This window comes from Triturus cristatus, chromosome 6 (assembly GCF_964204655.1).
Source record: "Triturus cristatus chromosome 6, aTriCri1.1, whole genome shotgun sequence".
Taxonomy (NCBI): domain Eukaryota; kingdom Metazoa; phylum Chordata; class Amphibia; order Caudata; family Salamandridae; genus Triturus; species Triturus cristatus.
This window is the reverse complement of record NC_140589.1, coordinates 512,640,797-512,657,737: the sequence shown is the minus strand read 5'-3', so window position 1 is coordinate 512,657,737 and position 16,941 is coordinate 512,640,797. Positions and strand designations below refer to the sequence as shown.

At 39.7% G+C, this 16,941-nt stretch overlaps 1 protein-coding gene across 5 annotated transcripts in view; it reads right to left on the bottom strand.

The window, feature by feature from the left end:
* Positions 1 to 16,941, bottom strand: part of RIMS1 (regulating synaptic membrane exocytosis 1) — a 1,904,179-nt gene that overhangs the window by 618,247 nt on the left and 1,268,991 nt on the right. For 3 of the 5 annotated variants that reach the window (XM_085610935.1, XM_085610934.1, XM_085610938.1), the window contains 2 exons: positions 10,630 to 10,707; positions 9,512 to 9,601 (listed from right to left, as the gene is read on the bottom strand). In XM_085610935.1, coding sequence (XP_085467061.1) covers positions 9,512 to 9,601; positions 10,630 to 10,707 — 168 coding nt within the window. Of the gene's footprint in view, positions 1 to 3,501; positions 3,580 to 9,511; positions 9,602 to 10,629; positions 10,708 to 16,941 lie in introns of all 5 variants that reach the window. The other 2 variants (XM_085610937.1, XM_085610936.1) reach the window with 1 other exon arrangement.

Here is a 16,941-nt window from a genome sequence, read left to right as displayed (position 1 = left end):
TGGCATATACAATTCCTGGCAGATCCCTGTTCTCTACCTAGAAAGGACTGAGGTGACTGCTGCATTGGCTGGATAAATTATCGCTGTCTGTATGTCAGCCACTTGAAGCAGTCGCTGAATTTCCTAGACTTATGGGGGAACTGCACCAGAGAGTGCACCATGGCTTTACAGTCCATACAATGTTCCATGGCAAAACCAGCTTTTTCAACAAAAAGGTGTGAACCATCAATAGTATACCTATGAGTGATACTTGCACATCTCTAGAGAAACCTGTGGAATACATCCACATGTGACAGTAGAGCACAACGCTGGTACTAACCTCTATTCCCACACAGTCAGGAGCATATAGGCAAACATGAATCACATACTTGGCCGCTTCCTCTCCATCAATAATTGTTTGAGCCAGAGGGCCTACGGTCTTCTAGGACCATCATGAGATCTCTCTGGCAATGTCCCAGAGGGCATACCTTTAGTGAACCAATAAACAGACTGCATAGACCGATCTTAGTGTCAGGTTGGCCAAAGACAACATTAATTTCCAAATGCCTCAATTCTCTTAGACTCTCTATCCAGAGGAGTTGTAGCAAAATAAACAGGCGTTCACCATACTGGTTGAAGCCTGAATTATCAGACTCTATGGGGCAGGATGCTTAGTGAGAAAATCAGGGTTCCCAGGCACTGGTCTGTGATGCCTGGACACCTGCCTATTCATTGACATGCAGGAACAGGACTTTGACCAAGAGGCCATCAAAGTATCAGTCAAGGCCTCGTTTAAGGTGAGTAAGTGCTCAGACGAGGCAGGCCCAGGTTGTAGAGAATCCTTAAGGATAATATTCTTGGTCTCAACAGAAAGCAGCTGCAAATCCAGGACCTCAGCTGCCTGTTGGACATAACTGCAAATAATGCACTCTCATCAGTGGTCAAGTGGCAAGTCTGACCTCATTTTTAGGGGCGGTCTCAAGCCCACTGGCATCTTGAAAGTCCATATAAAAATTGTCATCAACATAATGAGAAGGAAGAACACCATCCTCTATTTCACCATTATCATCTGTCTTTGGTGTTGTAACTTGTTCAGAACCAGAATCGAAGAGATAATGGAGCATTTGTTGGCACAACCGGCCTGGTAGAGGCATCAGTACAAAATGAGACTACATGACAAACGAATCAGCTTTAGCAATTTCAAAGAGACATCAGCATCAGAATCAGAACCTCTTCTTGTGGCTTTGGCCAAAACTATGCAGCATAACTTCTTGAAAGACTGTTATTTGGTGTGGGTATGGCCCAAGGAACTGAGGGCACACCAGCATCAGCTGGGTGATCGGCTCTGGGACTCCAGAGGAGACGCTTAACATTGTGAAGCCCTTGCGCCTAATGCTTGGATATAGAGTGGTGGGATGGAGTCAATCTCTGCTTTACCGTTTTTTATGTTTGAACTTAGAATTCGATTTGGACTTACCAAATGGCTTTGACCATGCCTCTCACAATACCGCCTCAAGTCTTCCCGTGACCTGGAGTGAAAGCAGGACTTACGTGAGGGTCTAGGTGACTTCTTATATTTGATGAGATACAGATTTGTTTCCAAGACCCAGATTGCCTTTGGGTTCATAAAAATACCCTTGTTTCACGATTTGAGTTGTGTCTCAAGCCGAAACACCTGACACACCTCCTGCAGGTTTATTATTGACATCTGTTTTCTGCAATCACAGCTTGACTGAAAACCTTTCATTTAAGGGGAGGAGCATTGATGTCTGGCACCAGAGGGTGTATTCTAAGGTGAGGAATGTGCAGTTAGAAAAATCTATCAGAAACATTTCTTTTCTAACAATTCAAGTTCCCTGGGAGCACAATGGGAGTGTGCACCCACTTTCTGCACCCTCAGGGCACTTTAGTATTACAGAAGAGGCTGCAGATGTGTGTGTGGCCCCTTCTGTAGTACTGCATAGGTTATCCCCTCATTTGCATGGGGGTGTGGTCTAACGAAAATGAAGGAATCTTTTTGCCTTTGCATCAGCGCATATTATGGACTTGGGCGCAAAGGCAAAAAAGCCATCAGGAGGCACACTAACAATGAGCCACAAAAAGGTGTTGCCCCCTGAGGACAGCCCTTTGGAGGGGATAAAGGGGGTCCTCCAGACATCTCCCCTGCAAGCGGCAGCGGTCACTCATTGCACCTGCCTGCAAGGGGATCCCTGTTCCCTCTCTAAAGTGCAGATGGGTGCTGCCGGCACACAGAAACATGGAGCAGCTTGTTATTTCACTTAATGTGCTACTCCAGGGCAGCTCCGTGTACATGGCTGCCGAGGGTAGTGCATTCATTGTAATCCGGCGCACTGTTCATGTTTGTGCACTGTAGCACAAACATGAACAATGCACCTGATATAGAAAACGAGTCCTGTTGGACTGTTATAATGCACGATTACAGAAATGAACAAAATGAGCACCAGAAAACTTGTAAAGCCCTAGGTGGGATATATCACATCAAGTTAAATATGTGTTGGCTACAGATTTTTCATTGCAATTTGAAATTTAGAATGTTATTATGTCTATGGAATCAATCACTAAAGTACCACGCCAGCCTTTTGGTTATCGCGGAAATCAGAGGTTAGAACAAACATACCAAAGGAACTCAGAGCTTAAAATAAACATATTTTATCCAATAAATCTGGTGTCATCTGCTTTTACATTTGCTCCTCTCATTGCATAAATATTTTGGATCCTGGTTAAGAAAGGAGTGCTAAACATAGCATTAGTACCACAAGGGCAAAACATGTTGGCACATTCAATGAAGAGTAAGGTGCAATCAGTGTCAAAATGCAATTTACACTTGAACCAAATTGTAACAGAATGGCAGCCAGCATCCAAATAACCTTAGGAAAGTGTGGAATCAGAACCAACATTAACTCCCCCATAGGAAATAAACACACGAAGCTGACACTGAGGACAAACACCTGCATTCCCAATGCATACAATGCATTTTAACAAAGAATCTTGGGAGCACTCCATACGTACAGCCAACAGTCAGTGACGTTTGTATCACTTTTTTTGGGCAAATGCGAGTAGCCCAATCTTCTTGTTCTCTGTAATAACTAAAAGCAGTTTTAATCATGCCTGGAAGGTGTATTAATCCTGCTACATGTAGCATTTTTATGTGCCTAACTAATCAGCTGTTTTGGCAGCAAGAGTAATTACCATAACGTTTTGGTTCTTCCTTCGAACTTGTTATCAATTTCTGTCATTCATTGCGAAAATATTTGGTTCAACAACAATCGTAACATGCCTCTTCTTAACTATTGCAGTGTTCACGTAAAATACTCTTAATCTGTGGCATTGGTTTTCAATGAAGCAGAACATAGTGTAGCATGCTGTGAACTCAAATGAAGAAAATACTTCAGGGAAGCATACCTTGCTATTTGTAATAGTTCTGAGTGTTCATAATTTACAAACATGACATTATCTCGGCACATGGTTTCACTTTGCTAAAATCTGAGATGATAGAAATACCTCGCAGCTGCTCCTGGCTTATCACTGAGATGATTTAAACTGTCTCGCTTTGGAATTTTAGACTCCAACGTTCTGGATCTTCAGACATTTTAGGAAGATGGAAGACAATGGATAGCAAGAACAGGTGGAAGAAACAGAAAGATGGTCACATGCAGCGAAGATGGGAAAATCACTAAAGAAAGATAACAAATGAGCAACATGTACTGAAAACACATACATTCCTGGAGTTTGTTGACAGTTTTGGCTGGTTTGAAAGGTTATTTTTTTTGTGTTTCTCACACATGCAAGTACAATGGATGACAACTAATGATTTCCTCAAAAGGAACATAATCGCTTGTGAAATTCATACCAGAGCATCCAGAGATGGTCTAAGTTAATGGCAGCATGAACTTTCCACTCCAGTGGTAGTACCACAGAGGCTACAAATGCTTGCACACTATTTTCTTGAAATGCTGTATGTTTTGCATTTAAATCATCAATTCATTTTTTTTAGAGACCACTGTTTATTTCTAGGTACCTACGCATTGGTGGTGATTTGCTGCAATTTAAAAATAATGTGCATTAGTGTGAAATATACTTGAAAAGATATCCCTTGTGAAAGCCTGGAGCCACATAGATGAACCTCATTTTTGATTGTGGAAAAGATATGCGTAAGAGGAGAAACTTCTAAATGTGTAAGCAACATTTTGAATGAAAAACTAAATGATCCTGCACTTGCAAATCATTATCGGATTTTGCATGCAGAGTTCCCACTTTTTTAAGTATAAGTGATTAAGTACAATATGTCAACGAGAACCTGGTCTGTTGAACTGTTTTCTACCGAGCAGTCACAGAGGTAACAAGCTTTGGCAAAGCCAATAGGTCTCGCCTATGTGAGGTCTATTCGCTTTGTCAATGTTTTTTAGCCATGTTATAAAGCAGCATGGCTGCTTTATAGCATGGCTGAAAGTAAAAAACAAAAAAAGCTCTATGACGCTAGCAGCATCGTAGCATTTCTAAAAAAATATATTTTTACCCTGCTGGATGGCAGCCACTCTGTTGTCCGACATGGCAAAAAAACATTGACAAACCAAATTGATCTTGCATAGGCGAGCTCTAATGTCTTTGCATGTGACTTTAACCCATGGCACTGCAAATGATGTGTGTTTTGCTTGTTTCTTAATATGATGGTAGATAATTTATCCAACAATATCCAACAATGACAGGCTAGGACTGTCCTACAGGGTTTTTAAACAGGACCAACTGGCAGTATGGAACTTAACTCGATAGACATCTACCTCAAAGGGAAGATTTCCTACACAGGCTCAGAGAGCTGGGGCACCGTCATCTGCATGTCGAGCAACGTTTGTCATGTGACTACCTTTGCTACAGCCCTACGCGGTAAGCAACAACAGGGGAGGGAGTGCTGGCCAACGATAGAAGCAACAACTGGAGGAGGAGGGATGGGAGGCAGGTAACAATGCCGGAAGTGCATGTAAGCAACAATGGTCCAGCTACAACAAGGAAGAAATGATGGCAGGTAATGGAAAAAGGAAAAAGGGGAAGAAGAAATACATAATAGTTCCTTAATCACAGCGCATGCCGCAGCACACTAATTAAAAAGAAGCAATCAGTACTCAGTCCATACTCCTCACAAAAGAAGAAGAAGTGAAGCCAGCATACACTGTCCAATTAGGAGGTAGCAAGTAAGAGTAACAAGCAATTGTAAGCAATGGGTGGGCTCCAAGCCCTTTGTTGTACAGAATATCACATGAATATCTATGCCATATTTGCTTACAAGGTAGATCAGCCTATAGTGCCCGCTCCATCCTGTCCTGCTTTTTTGACCAGTGAAAGGTATTCTCCCCCTTCATCGGAAAAGATTAAGTGGGGTTAATGATGGCAGTCAAATCAGGCTTCCTGCTTGATCCTGCCCTACTCTTTGTACTTACTCAAGGAGAAACTGTAATCTTTCTTCTCCAGTCAGACACGTTCAATCTCTCACTTCAGAGTGGTACAGATCCGTATTGATGGAAACATGCAATTGTGCAGCCATTTTTCAAGAAACCTTCATTAGACCCTACACAGCCAGATAGCTATAGGCCAATAGGACAGATGTACAGCCCTTACAATTTGCAAGTCGCAAATTGCGACGTTTTGCGACTCACAATTTGCGACTCACAAATGTAATTTGCAACAGTGTCTCAGAATGGCGAGCACTCCCAGGGATGGTGGCCTGCTAGGGTCAGCAGACCACCATGTCTGTGACTGCTTTTTAAATAAAGTAGCATTTTTTTTTAATACAGCCCGTTTTCCATAAAGGAAAACAGGATGTATTTAAAAAAGAAAAATTAAATGTTTCTATTCATTTTTCAAGAATAGGCAGTGATTTGTGGGACCACTGACTGCTCTTTAAAAACATTTTTGCTGCCAGTCACAAAGGGGAAGGTGTCCCCTGGGGACCTCTTCCAGTGTGCGAGTGACTAACCACCTACTTGAAGTAGGTGGTACACTGCAAGTGTTTTGGGCCCGCAATAGCAGCTGCAAAACAATCATACGTTGAAGTGTGACTCGCTATTAGGAAGGGACGCCCTTGGCACGCCCCTCCCTAACAGCGAATCGCAAACCCTATTTTGCGAGTCGGTGATAGGTCACTGCCTCACAAAATAGGGTTTGTACCTGGGGCAGACCTATTTTGCGGTTGTAAATGGGCGGATTTCATGTTTGCAACAGAAAAAAACTGTTGTACATCTGGTCCAAAATCCCTATTGCCTGGGACCATTAAAGTGATTGAAAGGTACATTAATCAACAGTAGTCCTCATTTCTGGAAAAGCCCAACAGACTCCACTTTACTGAAACAGGCTTTCGCCTTGGATGTGGCATGGAGACCACGCTTTTAGTTGTCACAGAAGAATTGTGGGAAACTTTAGATCAAGTTGGCTCGGCTGCAGTGATACTATTGGAACTAAGTGCAGCCTTTGACGCTGTATCACATTCAATCTTATTGCAAAGGCTGCAGTAAGCTGGAGAGGTTGGTCTAGTCTTGCAATGGTTGGTATCATTTCTAGATGGCAGGAACTTTCAGGTTTAGGAGGAGTGTTGTTACTAACATTCTTATCCTTTAACATGCAGAGTTCCCAAAAGCTCATCCTTAAGTCTCACGCTATTAAAACTGTACCTCTATCCTTTGGGGCAATCGTACAATCACATGGCCTGTTGACATTGTCATGTGCTAATGGCACCCAGATCATCATCTCCAACACCATGACACAAACTATCTTTGCAGCTCAACTCATGCCTGAAGGAAGTAGACTAATCAATGTCAACTAGCTTTTTAAAGCTCAATGGGGAAACATTGAGGTGTTGGTGGTAGCAATAACTCCAACCACTGGTCCACAATGTGCAGAATCTTTAGGCAGCCACCCTATGCCTAAAACATCAGTAAAAAGCCTGGGTGTTTGGATAGACAACAAGCTTAACTGGGAGGCACAAGTGCACAAATTAGTGGCCAAGTGTTTTAGAATTCTGAGAATGCTTAGGAAAATCTCAAGTTCTTACTGCCAGCCTCTTGTAGACTTGTGGTTCAAAAATTATTCATATCTTGTTTCGACTATGTCAACTCTCTTTATACTTGAAGCCCTCAATATGTAGTAAGAAGACTTCAATGGTACAAAATGCAGCGGCACAGATTTTGTTAAAGATCTCCAAGAATAACTCAGTGACAGGTGCATTGGCCTCTTTACACTGGCTTCCGGTCAAATAAAGGATACAGTTTAAGGCCCTCTGTTTGGCCTACAGAGCTATGCACAATAAGGGCCACGGATTGTTGCAACATTTGATACAAACTTATACCCCCTACAAGGACCTAGCAATCTACTGCCTCTTGTCAACTTCCAGTTACTAAGATCCATAAGTCAATATACGGTGGATGATCATTTGCCTACCTGGCTTCCAAGCTACAGAACTCTTTGCCCATCATGATCTGGAGGCCAGGGGGTGAATTGAGCCTTTGAAAGCAACGAAAAACCTTTCTGTTTATCTGATCGCTGTGTGAAATACATTCTGAATTTTCTGCTTAGCACTATGATGCCTGTTCTGGATATCCATGCACATTAGAAATGCAGAGAACAGAATCTCTCACCCAAGTGAGAGCGCATGAGCTGTCACAGGAGATACATGGAATTTTGTCATTGTGGTCTTGTTTTATTTATTAAATTCTGCTCCATATTCCTAACTGGGTGTGGGATACTTTTGTGTGGTGTTTTCACTGTTTTAAAGTTTGAAGTGTTGCACAAATACTTTACACATTGCCTCTAAGTTAAGCCTGACTGCTCTGTGCTAAGCTGCCAGGTGTTGAGCAAAGGTTACATTGAATTCAGCTCACGTTTCTGTCACTGCTTATGAAGGCTGTTCTTAGTGCTCAGGGAGCTAGACTCTTGATAATCCCAAATGGGAAAGGTGGTTCCGAATGGTACAGGTGTCTACAGCTGTGATCTAATTCTTTCCAGGGCTGGGAAGAAAGGAGAGTCCCAGGAAACAGCAACATCCAGGAGAAAACATGCAGGCCAATTTGGAACTGGGATGGTGACTCTGGTCCTGAAGGAAATAGAGGAGAAGTCTTTTTCCACTGAAACCTAACTGCCTAGACTTGATATCAGAAGGAGATGCCACTTGAAGTTGTTGAATTTTATGTCATTTGAAAAAGTCACAGAACATTTACTGTAAGTTCAGAAGCTCTTGAGCGGTGTTTTTAGAAAGGTGTTTTTTAGAAAAAACATTTAAGAACATTCTCTGAAATGCACTGGCTGGTGTCAATCATAAAAAAACAAATCACTCTGTGTCCCTAGTGGCTAGGGTGCATGGAAAAATGTAGTCACTCAAAGTGAAACCGTCCACTGGTTGGAGTGGGCTGTTCTGTTGATCTATATCTTTTGCTCGGCTGGGAGGGAGTGTAATTTGAGTGACTTGTCAACAGATCAATGGTGAAAGAGTACTGATTGGGATCCCCTATGTACTTTTCTGAATGACTTTTTTTGGGTGAAAACAGGCTGACAGGCAAGACAGCCAAAGCTGTCTCTAGGCCGGACATAAAAAGATTAAGATCGACTCTTAATAGAACAATACATAACAAAAAGTAAGTCTACTTCCATTTTTGGAATCCCATTGCACCTTCAATTACCAGTTGACTATACCTTTGCATTGAATTTGTATAGCACTTTGCTGCCTTTCTGGCTTGGTTTGCACTAAATAAACATACATACATACATACTTTCTGTCCTTGCCCCCTTGCTCACTGGCCGAAAAACAAAATGCTCATAAAGATCGAATGGTAATGGAAGTCGCACCTCACACTTGTAAAGAATAGTTAGACAGGCATATTAGTAGGACAGACGCAGACCATGGTAAATCCATTACTTAGAATAGAAAATATCTCAAGAGAATGCTCAGTTTCCAAAAGAATATCTCACTTTGGTGACCTGACAGCATATGAGCCATGCTTACACTATAAATGTTGGCTTGTACCTTAAAGTTCATGCAATGTGAACTGTAAAATGCTGAAATAAAAAACAAATTGGTTCATTAAAATGAATGCATTGGCCAAAGAAACGTTATTACCTTCCAGATGGTGTGATAAATTCATTTGTTGCGTCATATTTTGAACTTACGTTCTGACATGTTCTTGTCATTGTCCTATAGTCCAAAATTGCATAGATGTCTATACAATAATCAGTAGGCAAACATGCACAATAACACTACATTTGTATTAAGACCATATTGCTATTAGCAGCAGCCTGTTCTCTAGAGATTTTTAAACTCTACATCAAACTAATCTACACAAGGAGAGGGCACTGAAAACTGTTATTTTACACAATAAAACTTAAACAACAACTGTGTAACAAAATGGCCTACAAGTTTCAAAAGCAGATGATGATGTACAGAAACGTATAAGACTCACATGAACAAAACAAAATAGAAATGTTGAAAATCACCAGCACAGATGATAAAATGAATAAATATTTTGTTGAATACCTTTCTCGTTCTGGTGAATGCAAACTAGTGTCTGGTCTCAAGCAGTTGGTACTAGCACTCCTAGCCCTGTCAAGGGAGGGCTGCAGTTCACTAGTGCCAGTGCATTGCATCCAATGGAAGAAGATAAATAAGATAGAAAAGAAAACAAAGAAAAGGATACAATGTTAGATAGGAAATAATAAAGAAATGTTTTCTTTGCATAAAAATGTAAAAATCGTTATGGTTTCAATTAATAAGGATGTAAAAGGGTTGGTCGGATGGCAATGAATCATTCAGAAAACAAAAAAATGGAAATTATCACGCAGAAGACCTAAAGCACCCAGTCAGGAAAAATCGGAGGAAGGGTGTAACATCAAATGCTGATAAGTAACAACTGAGACTAAGAATCGTACCACCGAATGGATTACATTTGAGAAGTTGAACACACTTCACAATGAAGCTAGAGCATGTTAGGCTAGGAATCACGGTTAATACGTTACCCGGAAAGCCACTGTCCTTCGCTCTTACCCAACACAGATTTCATCTGTAAATCTCAGTACTTGTGAGTTAACACAATCGCGGAGGAGTGAAATGTCCTGTCTAATCACTGATTTGGTCTTAGCGCATGCAGACAGAGATGAGCTTAACAAATTAAAGTTGTTCAAAGAAAAAGAAACATAGATTGCACAAATATAGGTAAGTATACAGAATAAAATAAAAACACTATGCAAAAACACTGCGAACATAAAATAATAACAATTGGGTTAACAATATTTATGAAGTCCACACAAACAAGAATAAAAGCAAACCATGTGAAGGTTTATGCCTTTGTAACTTAAAGCTTCTCAGCTAAGGTCACACCATTAAGTCCAAATTCTTGTGAAATGTTTTGTTTAAAGTGTCTCCACCCTCGCATTCTTGGCACAGGGAATTTGTATCCTTGTGCACATTTTGATGAGTAAAGCTATGTGATGTGCGGAATGTCATCCTTTTCTCCCCAAAACATTTAGGCAGAATTTGGTACAACATGCATTCTTCGCAGGAAACTGTCCTTACACAAAGCAACTATCACAGCACAGCTGAAATACACAATTGTTACAAAAGAACATATAACAGAGACTCCACAAGACAATCCATACCTGTAAATATTCCAATGGGAACCATTCTCAAGCAAAGGCATCTTGGGTGGTAATGTTTTACTGTGCCTAACAGACTCTCTTGTTTGTGGCAAGAACACAAAACAAAACAAATGAAAAATGCAAGAGTATTGAGCATAACCTTTAATGAGAGACAGAGATTAAAACTCGCACTAAATGTGGAACCAAATTATATATTGTGACAGCTGGCTTTTGTATGCCAGCTGAAAGATGGATACCTAATGATTTTATTTTTGCCGGAAAATTATTGTAATTAAGTAAAGCTCAATATGGAGTACTCTATTCAGCAAACGCAATTAGATGCATGTAAGTTAAAGAAGAAAATGCAAGTTGAGGGGGCAAATGATCTATGTATTTAATATCAGAATAATTGTACATACAGCACATCTCGAACATTATTAGTTTTTTGATGTTCGTTTGATATATCTTCAGGACTTTCCAATCTTTTGAATGCTTTTGCCAATTGCATTCCTTGGACTTGGCCAAAATTATGATAGTATTCCCATTAAAATAATCTAATAAGTAAAACCCTAACAAGAGTATTCTGTGCTAGCAACTGCAGGCATTTCATTTAAAAACGCTTTATTTACACTGACCCATCAACTGATGTTTATTTTGTAGAACCTATAAACCACAATATTAAATTATCTATGAATAAAATAATAAGAAAGGACGCAAAACTGGAAGTGAGCTAAGGCTGGCTCATTAGCAGTAGGAGGAGAAGGAGCTGTACTTCTGGAAGGGTACTTTATAAATGCCACCTTGCTCCCATTTACTGGAATTTGTGTGAAAAAGGGAAAAGGGTAAGTTTAAGCTACAACAATACACAAAAATATAACGTTTTGGGAGTTTAATACATAACTACTTTAAATCGATACCATTGCATGCAATAAAGGTATGATAACAGTCAGCTTTCAATGATAATCTCTTCTTGGAGTGACATTCATTCTGCGGCCTCAACACTAATTGAGATCCACACCTGAATGATTCACCAACACGTCAAAACTCAACCCAATCAAAACTGAGTTCCTGCTTATAGTTCCCCCAACTGCTTCACATCTATGCCACAATGGCTTGGAATTCTGAGCCCTTGGTCACTACCTAGAAATTGTAAATCACACTAAATCACTTGACTTTACATTAGAAAGGAACATAAGTGTGAAGAACCCATTAATGCTCTATTAAAGGGAGCCCAACATCAACTGAAACTGGATGTAGGTACCATTTGTCGGATACTTATCTCAAACTAGTAAGTCAGGTCTTAGTGCTTTCAAGACTTGATTACAACAATTCCATTCTCTGCAGTATTCCCAAATTACACACAGTGCCTCTGAAAGCAACTTTCCAACCAGCATCTAGGATTGTCACAGGACCACGAAGATACAACATCACCACACTACAATTTCACTAAACTCTGCTTATCGAAACTTGATGCCAGTTAAAGCTTTCCTGCATTACATACAAGACTATGCACACAGTGCCTAGCTACCTCAGCCAAAAGAAGATAATTTCAAGTTCACAACATGCTCTAGTGCTCTGATAAGGATGGACACCTTGCTGCTGGAAAGACACAAAGAAACAAGCCTTCGCATGGAATGCACCCAAGATCAGGAACTCCACCCCCCTCAATAATCATATCTCTTAGTAAATTTCGACTATTCAACATGGAATTCAGAATTCTACAGTTCCATTGTCTTTTGTGCACAGGGTAGATATCTGTAAGCTATGTGAAAAGTATTCTTCTTCTTTCTGTACAGAGCTCTGACATCTTATCGGTCTTAAGTGCTTGGTGTATTTTAACCCCCCAATGTATGCACTTTCCCCAGTGTATGTTAGACTAGAGTTACAATATTAAATCTGACCTCCTACAATGTATGCGCTTTCCTCAATGCTTGCTAGATTGACTTAAATTAATACATTTGACCCCCTTTATGTTTTTAGTGTTCCCGATATTGGTAAGAGTGGAGCTAGAATAGGGAATCTAACGTCCTCGCACTTCAGTATGTGCAGTCTCAAATTTTTCCAAGACTGGTATTAAAATAGTAAATCTGAACCAATACTTCTGTCTCCAAAGAATGCACCTTCTCCAATGATTTTTTTAGATTGGAATTAGGAAAGTAAATCTGACCCTCCGTCCCACCTCAGTGTATGCTCTTTCTCAAATGTTTCCTAGAGTAGAGTTAGACTAATAAATCTCACCCGCAAACATATGCACTTTAATTAATCAATGCAAGACTGAAGTTAGCTTATTAAATCTGATCATGCCCTAAAGTATGCACTTTTTCAATGTTTGTTAGGCTAGAATTAGAATTGTAAATTAACCCTCCCCCTGTGTATGCATTTCCCCAGGTTTTATAGGATTTTAGATCAGGCAACCAATACTGAACATCTTCCTAGCACCACAGTCGTTCTACAGTACGTCAACCAATCAATTATACCATCAAACATGCCTGCTCACCCATGGACATTAACTTCAATTTGTGTTGATTTACTAGAAACTGTGTAAACAATACAGGAGCAGTAACGACAAGGACATCCTTAACATGTGCCAAAGCCTCCAGTATGTAAATTCTTCTCTTTGTATGAGAGTGTTACCGCCCCCCCAAAAAAAATCTCCTTTCCAGTACAGATATCATAATAATTTGCATATTAAAGGAAATATTATGCAATATAGCCAGTAGGAAACAAAGGTTGAAAAGGCCCAATCAAGACAACAAGACAATAGCAACTAAAACAGAGTTGTTCCATACCACGTGCTACAAATGATTATAATAATACTATTCATGCTACTACTTACACAACTACTACTGTGCTCACTGATAATAATTTTACTAATTTATGGTTCATCACTTGTAGTTTCATTGTTTTCTATGTCATTTGACTGTACATAACAGCCAGTTCATAACAAACTTAGCACTGAATTTACCAATCACACAAGGGGGAAAGGCTAATTTTATCTTTCCCCTGTTTGCAGGTGTGTGTCAAGATATTTTGCAAAAGTGGAGGTTCCTTTCAGATTACTCCTTTGTAACCATATTAAATAGACATGAATGTCCTACTCCTGTGGTTAGATGAAGGGGTAAAATGAAATTAAAAAAAGGAACATATTAATCCAAAGTTTGTTTACTTCTCAGGATTTCATGCAGCAGTACCTAAAAAGCATAAATCTCCTAACTATCCAATAATGTGCATACTCTTAATCCTGAACATTGTTCTTGTGCAAAGCCAGTAAACGACTTTATAGAGGTTTTGTGAAGGAAGCAAGTTCTATTTAGGTTTCCCTCATAATCCTTGAATCTCAATAATAAATATTTTTGATAAAGAAAGATTATTTGAGGACTCAAGGTTACAAAATATGTATTTTTGACTATGAGTATTTGATTGTGCTCAGTAGTCACCACATGTGAAAACGAAACCATAGTGATAAAACAGTATATGTACAGCAGCATTCTATTGACCTGATCAATGTTTGAGTTAGGAATAGACCTCATAAAGGACAGTGATAATCTGGTGTAAACACTCATCTTTAACTCCAGTGTTTTTTCCTCCAGTATTTTTTTCCTTATATTGTCCCTCTGAAAGAACAAAAATGTACAAAGGGAATTCTTTATCTGAGTCCTTTATCCTTCTTGTAATGTGAATTTATAGACTGAAACATACGCCTCAGTTCACGTAAACTCATTTTGATGCCTTGTGAGGCTTCTCTTAGTAGTACGCTCTTCACCAGAACTGGGGTGATTCAAAATATAGACTTTTATGCTGGTTGGTCCTGTCATCCTTCTATTGTTTTAATCTGTGAAGGATGCTTTGCTTCAGGAAATTAGATAATTAGATTTGTGAACTATGTCAAATGATTATCTTATATGTAGGCAGTCTGCATATGGTCATCTGTGACTGACAGGTACATCTTGAAGCATTCCTTAACAACACATAAGACTACTAACCAGTATACTGTTAAAGTGTGAATATCCATAAGAAGAAAATATGCTAGAAGCACTCAAATGAGTGGTGAAGCATGGTTACAATTTTTAAAGACACAAATAACAAGCAAAAACTAAGAAGAACCTAAAATAAAAGGTTTCACTGCCTGCCTTTAATTGGTAGAACACATATCATAACAACGATGTCCTCTAAGGTTACATTTTGGTTTTGACAGTCTACCAGTGTATGTGTCAAACCCCTACTTAGAAAGATTTCTGATTTTAATAATGACAATAAGAGAATGATAAGGCCAACTATCATAGATGGGTGTGTCCTCCTTGACTTACAGATTAGATTTATTTCTGAGCAATAAAGTTAAAAAATGTGAGTGGTATGAATATCGAAGAGCAAAGCAAAATTTTAAATTGCATTTTAAGGACTCTTCAGAGAATGTACCCTATTTTTATGCTATTATCACAAATTGTGAGCGTTGAAGAAAATAAAATGAAGATAAGAATAAAAATAAAAATAAAAATAGGGCAAACATATGAAACTGGTTAAAGAATTTATAATTTAGAAGAAGTCGATTCACTTCCAACCGCAGCTGAAAAAATTGAAAAAAGTTTGGTAAAACACTTTTATTCCCTTAAGTAGAGAAAGAGGTTCTATGATAAATGGAAACATGGTCAGTGAATATACATCAGTATACAGCAGTTGTGTTACAATTATTTCAGCCTCTGTGATGGGCTAGCACCATATGAATGATATAAGAATTTTTGCTGATAGTGAAGAGGATGGAAAAATAAATGAAGATAGGTGTAGTAAAACTAAAACAGTTGAGCTGTTTTCTGGCTGTGTGATTCACTGTTAAATAAAAAGGGGAGGGCCACTAGAAAAAAATACCTGTTCGAAGTGCTTTTCCTATGACATGGGGTAATTAACTGCAAATAAAGATAGGAGCATTTGCCTTTGAAACAACAAAGTTGCATAGTGATAACAGATCTGTGATCAGCTTTAGCATTGTGAAAGCTATAGAAGTGACTAATGCAGAGCAAAGTCGCGGCTTCTCGTGGGAGTGCTGCGGGGTGCTGAGGCGGGGCAGGGGAGGAGCATGGTGGGGGGTAGTAAACTTCGGCATAAGGCCGAACGGAGTACAGTTAATAAATAAAACAAATTTCATTGAGCGCGCTGCAATGGAAAATGGCAACTAGGAAAGATGCAATCTAAAACGAACTTAGCCATGATGTTTCATGGGAAAGATAAAGGATTTCACTGACTTGCCTTTCGACCAATGAAAACAATGGGCCTGATTCACAAAGGCAAACATACACGTCTGTGCAAGTTTATGATTGTTTCCCATTCACATAGGGATTTATGAGTAGTATCTTTACGAGTGTGGAGTCTCTCCATAAAAAAAAAAGTCCTTTATTTTTATGTGCGGAGACTCCGCACTCGTAAAGATGCTACTCATAAAAATCCCTTTGTGAAAAGCAAACAATCATGAACTTACACAAAAGTGTAAGTTTACTTTTGTTGAATTGGGCCCAATATCTTTTTGTTGGATAAAAACTATCACAAAATATCTGCAGACCAGTTACAATCTTATTCTATGTTTAGATCAAGGGTCTCCAACCTTTTCTGGATCAAGAGCATCTTATGTTTAATGAAAACCATCGAGAGCTACTAATATTAGTGCTGTAATATTTACAACATCAGACAAGAACACATTATTGGCCATTATATGTAATATCACTTCTAGCAATCTCCTCAGGCAGGGTTGCCAACAGTAATGTTTAAAAGGCTTTGTCAATATGGAAAGCCTCTACATGAATAATAAATAACAGCCATAGATATAATGGCTCTGGTGCCAAGGTAGTCATCAATCGATGCCCGCTTGGGCACTCTCACCGGCCGCCTCGACGATATCAATGGCCGCTTAGAAGCAGAAGACACCCGATTGACAAAGCAGAACACCGGATCTCTGAACTGGAGGACGCTCACCCCTCTATCCAGAAAAGATTGGATAGGACTGAAGGTCTACTTAAACAACATGCAACGAAAGCCGAAGATTTAGAAGCGCGCTCACGCAGAAATAACTTGCGCGTAGCTGGAATTGCAGAATCTACCAACACGGGCCCCATGTCTAGATTTATTGAGTCTCTCCTGGTGGACTTGTTTGGGAGGGAATCCTTCCTGCCACATTAGCTGTTGAGCGGGCACATCGATCGCTGGGTCCCCCTCCACCACCTGGGGCAACTGCTACGATTATTATCACTAAACTTCTCAATTACAATGACCGTGATACTTCGCTCCGGCTGTCCAGAGAACGAGGTTCGCTCTCCCATCAGGGCTCAAACATTTCACTGTTTCCTG